Source organism: Amphiura filiformis, chromosome 10 (assembly GCF_039555335.1).
Source record: "Amphiura filiformis chromosome 10, Afil_fr2py, whole genome shotgun sequence".
Taxonomy (NCBI): domain Eukaryota; kingdom Metazoa; phylum Echinodermata; class Ophiuroidea; order Amphilepidida; family Amphiuridae; genus Amphiura; species Amphiura filiformis.
Window position 1 is genome coordinate 57819231 of NC_092637.1, and position 7272 is coordinate 57826502.

At 36.9% G+C, this 7272-nt stretch overlaps 1 protein-coding gene across 6 annotated transcripts in view; it reads right to left on the minus strand.

Annotated features, from left to right (window-relative positions):
- The window catches only part of LOC140163064 (uncharacterized), a 96316-nt gene extending 91756 nt beyond the window's left edge, over positions 1 to 4560 (minus strand). For all 6 annotated transcript variants that reach the window (XM_072186436.1, XM_072186435.1, XM_072186434.1 and 3 more), the window contains exon 1: positions 4374 to 4560. In XM_072186436.1, the coding sequence (XP_072042537.1) occupies positions 4374 to 4395 (22 nt within the window). In that variant the 5' untranslated portion in view covers positions 4396 to 4560. The remainder of the gene's footprint in view (positions 1 to 4373) is intronic.
- Positions 4561 to 7272: the final 2712 nt, after the last annotated feature.

Below are 7272 nucleotides of genomic sequence, written 5' to 3' on the forward strand. Positions count from 1 at the left end.
TGCAAAAATCAAGATGTTAACTGGAGTATTATGCTGAATTTACACTCCATCGCTGGGAGATGAGCGATTGGTATTTGATTGATGAGGTAGGGCGCTTTTCCTATTGCCACAAAAAGCGCTGCACCTTATTGGTTAAAAACCACCAATCGCTATCGCTCAGTGGTGTAGTATAAATTCAGCTTTACTCCCAAGGAAAATAACTGGTAATTGAATTGTGGAAGTTGTCCCAAAGTCAATACCGTGGTTGAAAGCACATAATAAATCATGTCATGAGTACAAAGAAGATACGGAGACTATTAAAACTGTCCACGTCCAACTTCTTTTCATGTTGAATATCAGAAAGCCTCTCGTAATTCGGGTGAAAGTTGAAAGTTCTGTCAACACCAAACTTCTTTTCATGTTGAAAGTCAAAAAGTCTCTCCTAATATGGGTAAAAGTTGAAAGTTCTGCTGACAATTAATATATCTTTTCTTTATCAGTTGCACAAATAGAGGCAATCATCCAACCGTAAAAAGATTTGGGCATTTATCCAGAGGATATTTTTGATATCAGCTATGTAGGCTATATAATAATTATGTAGAAAGTCATTTATTCCTCCGGAACAAAGTCGTTCTATTTTCCTTTCCTCCAAATTTATTACCCGACATCATATCATGGAATCATTTCCTCGATTGTGATTTAATAGGTGCAGTGGTCCCATCCCCTCCCACCCCCATTTTCTGCACCATTGTTTGTAAAATTGTTACATAATAGATAGACCTATAGACTAATATGTATCAATTTTGCTGATTTTAATTGGGACAGAAAATAGGGCTCGGATTTCAAAGTACTAAGGCTACGATTAAAAAAAAATCAAATCGGCAGGTGTAAAAGAATATTATGATTACTGATTGCTGATTATCAGTAACTGATTACTGATTGACCAGTAACTGATTACTGATTGTTCAGTAACTGACCACTGATTGTTTAGTAGATGATTACTGAATGGTTAGCTGATTACTGATAAGTCATGAGCTGATTATTGAATGTATTGCAAACTGAAACTTTTTGAATGACTTGTTTAAAGGTACATTTGTAACTTTGGAGTTAATCTGATTTTAAAGTAACATTAAATGAATTGGTAATTAATTGACTGATTTTTCAACACTTCAAAATCATTTGATATTTTGTATTGTGGTAATATTTTTTACTACGGCCATACACGGTAAGGTACAGTAGCGTACCGCGAGTCATCATATTGGGTGACACCGACCATGATTGGTGGGTGTTGGGGTAGGCACAAGTAATATTTCGGCAATTTTCCCATGTGATTTTCCAAAATTTCAAATCAGTTGGGCCCCTATGACGCCTCCTTGCCAGTAATCAGCTAATCATTCAATAGTCAGCTACTGAAAAAAAATTGTAATCAGCTACTGAAAGATCAGCAATCAGTGGTCGGGGATTGGTCAATCAGTAATCAGCTATTGATCAATCAGTTATCATTGGTCAGTGATCAGCAATTAATAATCAGTGACCAGTCTTGCAAACCTGTAGAAGTCATACATGTATAACTTCCAAGGTTACATGTAGTTTATACTTAAAGGCCTATTCAATGATTTGATGAGTGGATCAGACAAATTCACATATTTTAGTACATTTGTTAGTGTTATAGATGTGCTAACATAGCATGTTAGTGCTGAAAGCTGAAAGTGTCTATTAGAGACAAAAACAGACATTTCAGATGAATTTGTAACTTCTCTGTTAAAAGTAGAAATACGTGCATTTTAATGTCGCTTCAAGTTAGTCAATATTGTTGTTTGTTTTGTTTTGTTTTGTTGTTGTATGTTTGTATTATTACCATTTTTTTTTTCATTTTAGACCTAATGACAATTTTAATGTCGTATCTTTAACTTTTAGGCAAGTTATAAACATTTTTATATTTTTTTTACACTTTATTTGGAATAACTGAATAATCCTTTAAGAAACCACCGAGGGGAATTCCCTACATGGGCCCGGATTTCATAGGTCTATTGTTCTCGTAAACACAAAGTCGGGGTCTGTAATCGTTGTAAATCGTAGCATCAATCATGTTGATTCTAACTTATACATTATATTGAATTATCGGTTTCAGATTGTAGTGTTGTGGTCGAATATTTATATATTTTTATTTGTAGGCTACCATGTTGAGGCCAATCACTAAAATGACCCGATTCCCAGTTTTGAGTAAAACTATTGCTATAATTGGGTTCACCGCCCTTGTTCGTGAGCGTGTACACTCAGCGCCTTTTTAAACTTTACGCACAATTCGATCCTACGGCAATCGAAATACGCACGTACGTCGTTACCGAACTTGAGGTGACCCAAATTATTCATCGGTTTGCTTATTTGAAGTAAAAACGTGTATTGAGATAGCTGAAAAACCACTAAGTCAATACTGGGCCAGTTTGTGGTCATTTTATGCTGATTCCATATATGGTAATGACATGTACAGTTCTTTAACTTTTGAAGTTTTAAAGAGACTTTAATGTTATTTTGGATTAGGCGAGCTAATGGTGATACCAACCGCCACCCACATTTAATCATGAATATATAAAATGAATAGCCTATTCATTTTTGATATTTTACATAACTATTTTATATAATTAAAAAGCTAAAAAGCTCAATATAGTAACTAAAAACAAGACGTATTGATTATACTTATATATCATGAAAATCGTTTTGGCAATCACCTTATGAGAACCAACGTTTATTAAATCACTGATTGCATAACCAGATTGCCCTAAATTTGATAAAAAGTAATGGAATTGTGCGAAGGTACAATAAAAGTTAACCCAGGTCTACATACAATTAAAGACAGGAGCGTTATCGGGCATATGGTACTCTTTTTGAGAAGGATTGGTAATAAAGACGCCTACATACACAACAGAGGTGCGAAGTGCGACACACCCTTTATCTAAATCGACAAAAGATCAGTTTTGTCTGCAAAATATAGCAAATTGGGCCAAAAATGTAAAAATTTTAGATAAATGCAGGCGCGTGCCTGGGGGCCTTTGGGGCTCCAGCCCCCGGGTCTTAAAACAAAAGAGGGAGAAAGAGAGAGAGAATGGAGAAGAAAGAGAAAGGCAGGGAGATGGAGTGAGATTGGCATAGCCAGTGGGGGTAGGGGGCGTAGTACCCCCTAAAATCAAAAGGGGAGAAACAAAAGCCCCAAAAGTGGATTAATAGGACTATTTCACAGATTTTGAATTAAATTTGAACGCGTTTTATAGCCATATTTTGATTCGATTTCCGATCAAAAATCCGATAAATAGATGCATATAAAAGGCATATGCTCCAAAATATCCAATAATAATGTAAAGATGTTGCACCAAATGCCTTCATTGAGGCTTTGATTGCGAGTTATTGAGCATGCGTCTTCATATAAAACTAAAATTCGCGGCTCAGTTGGAAATCTGTTAAAATATATATGCTCCGAAAATAACCCATAAATGTGTAAAAATGGTGCACCAAATGGCTTAATTGAGCTTTCACTTTCAAAAATTCTCAGGGGGCAAATCATCCCCACTCAGACACCCCCCTGAGTGTGGAGTGTGCAGTGGTCCTTTGACCATAAATGCCTTCATTGAGGCTTTGATTGCGAGTTATTGAGCATGTGTGTGTTCGTATTAAACTAAAATTTGCGGCTCAGTTGGAATTCTATGTAAAATATTATGCTCTTAAAATAATTAATGTGTAAAAATGTAGCACAAATGGCTCCATTGGGGCTTTTACTTTCAAAAAATTTCTAGTTCTGAGTTATGTGTTCTCAAACACCCCCCTATCGCGCAAGCGCGACTGCGGCGCTGCGCGCCGATGTTACACCTTTTAACATTTTGCATTCAGACTTCAGCCCCCCGGTTCCCGATTTCTGGGCACACCCCTAAAATGTATCCGAAATTATGAACTTTGTCAAAAATAGGCTCACAAATCATTTTAGAGTACCATGATCGAGCAGATTGTACTAACCAAGCTTAAAAGCTTAAAAATTATAAATTATTACACGCTGTACCTGCATGTGCATATCCACTGAAATCATACATGATACTACTAATTTGGTTATATGATCATGTTGATTTCAGGTCTTTAAACGGTCTTTTAAATCTTTAAATAAGAAAATGTTTAACTTTTATGGCTTGTAGGGAGCGCCGCATTATCGATATAGTCGATTCGGCGCCCCCTAAGACGAGGCCCAGTTCATAAGCTTCCCCCTGTTAGCTGCGTGAACACTAGAACTTTGCATACGTGGTATTAACTTACCATAGGTTGTAGGGAGATGATTTCTCTCAGATAATTATAATAGTTTAGTTTAATCACTGCGAGAATACCACCATAAATATACAAGTAGATTATCTTACCTGTAATCCGTAGTCCACACATGGTGACAACGACGACGTAACAAACAGCAATATAGGCTATACACTCGTCTTATACTAATCGACAGTAATCGTAACCGCCCCGTTACAACCGTTAAACGAGACTGAATTGTTCGTCACATGAATTAGTATTATATGTATCTGACAAACTTTATGAAAAAGTTGTCGAATCCTGGGAAAAATAGGTATTGAATACACAATTGTTGTAGCAGTCTCTCAACCATGAACTGATTGGATCAGAATCTATTTATATAATTTGCGTCACTCTTTGCACGCATACAGCCTCAAAAGGTGTGCAAGTGGAAATCGCCATCTTTGGCAATTAGAAAATACTAGTGTGACATGATGCTTACATCAACATTAAGGGAGCAGTACTAGCTTTTAAATACCAATTGTTTCATTAATTTTGGTTTCGGCAATCAAGAGATCTGCTTTGAAAACCCTTTTTAGAAAATTTAATAGAATGTTATAACTAAATACCTGCAATGTACAGTTAATAACAGAACATTCATTTGTAGGATCAAAATGATTATGTAACAATAATTGTATTGAAGACGAGGGCAGCAAGATGCATTGCTACAGGTGACATTCACGCAGAAGGAAGGGGGCTCTGAGTGACCCGTGTAGACGAACAATAATGTTATTAGACCAAACTACAATATGGACTACTGTTGATTTCAAGCAATGTCGGATTCACCTGCTGCACACTGCAAAATGTTCTTATGGTTTGATGAAAATAGATGGATTTAAAAACTTTGGTGTAAAACTTCAAACGTATAAAGATGATGTGCAATATTCCGTCTTGGGTGACAAAGAGAACAGTATTTACCATGATAAAATCATTGACATGATACATGTATTCAATTTTACAGCAGAATGAAATTTTTTAATATATTTTAATTGGAAAATGAGAATCATTATACCTGTATCATGATAAAACGGTAAAAACAGTAAAAGCAATTTTGTATTGTTGTGTAATCGATGCATTCATTTGATTTCACGAAGGAACTCTTGATAAACTTGATGCTATCATTCATTTTATTTTTTTATTTACATGTACAGCTCTAGTAAAAGTGACACAATTGTGATTTTACCTTTTTTTGTTAACTAAGCAAATTTCGAGATGAAAACAAGCAAATTGTTTTTAAAACGTTTTTGTGTTTGCTGGGTCCTTACTAGACAGGCTAGGACAATTGAGATGGCCGAAACTATGCAGGGGTAGAGAAGAGTTGTGTCCTCCTCACCCAACTGTTTGCAATCTGTCACATAGTTAAATGTATCCTTATAATTGGTCGCTCAAATTGAATTTTTATGATGATTTGTGTATATACTGGAGTCTACAATCCCCGGGATTATGGCTAGCTATCCAGAGGAGCCACAGCCTCGTACTCATCGTATCTGTGAAACGTATATGTGACACGATCTGGTCCATGGGGGCGAAAGGAGGCATTTTTGAAAAACAAGTTACTATATTCTACACACAATAGGCTATCATTTACTGAAAATACCAAAGGTCTAGCATACTTTGTTCTAAAGTTATGAAGTTTTTTGTATGTATATTTTCTTTATCTAAGTTTCAAATATGCCGCCTTTGGCCCCCATGGATCAGATCGTGTCACATATGACTACTGTCATCCCCGCCTAACCCTTGAAGTGCGCGATGGACCATTGGCATCATACTCATCGTATATGACTTCTCCAAAATGACCACACTTTTACTACACCTAGATAGTTTGTTACAAAATCAGGAAGATTTGCAGACTCTCAGCAATGTCCTGATTAGGAATAATACCGCCACTGCAAATGAGGTAGCATCTATACTACCAGAGATCGTGGCGCTGTTGCAAGATGAACGGAAGAGACAGGATGAATACCAAAATGAAACCGTGAGTCTACTTCAAAATCAGTTTGATGCCCAGCAACACAACCATAATGAGATTAAAATATACCTGCAGAATCGTCAACACATCTTGAATGAAACTGTACCGGTTCAAGGTGCGATGGAAGCGACCCACGCTGATGAGACTTTAATGACTCTTACTCAAATAAGTGAAAGCCAAAACCAGATGGCAAACACTTTCAGTCAAGTAGTGAGTCTCCTGCAGATACAAAGTCAGCAACAGCACAATATTACCGCTACTTTGGATACTATTGCAACTGTATTGGAGAGACAAGAAGAAGTGCTTTACAATGTATCTGATATATTGCCGCTACTCCTAGACTGGCAATCCCTCAAAAATGATCATGGACAAACAACCGAAGAAAGTGTAATAACGACGGAAGATGCTGCAATGAATCGAGAAACGGTGGTGACAACGGACAATGTTACGATGACAGCTGAAAGCTCCACAACAATAACATCAAAAGCTGCACTGACTACAGAAACAGCGCCAATGACCACTAAAACAGCTTCAATTACCACTGAAACGGCGACAATGACCACTGAAGCAGCGGCAATGTCAACTGGAGAAGCTGTAACGACACCTTCTATGCTCCTAAGGGATTGCTTTGATCTGGTTCCTTACGGAAATTTTCCGTCTGGCATCTACACAATCACTCCAAGTGATGGTTTATCATTTGACGTATACTGTGATATGGACACCAATGGTGGTGGTTGGACTGTATTCCAACGAAGATTTGATGGCACTGTTGACTTTTTCCGTAGATGGTATGATTATGAGCAAGGTTTTGGCGATTTAAATGGTAAATTCTGGTCTGGTCTAAAGTTCATCCATCTATAACAACAAGCTCACAAATTTCTTCAATACTACGAGTGGAACTAGAAGATTTTAACGGCGATACAGCTTGGAGTGAATATGATTTATTTTCTGTTGGGGATGCAACATCTGATTATGTCCTACACATTGGATCTTTTTATCGT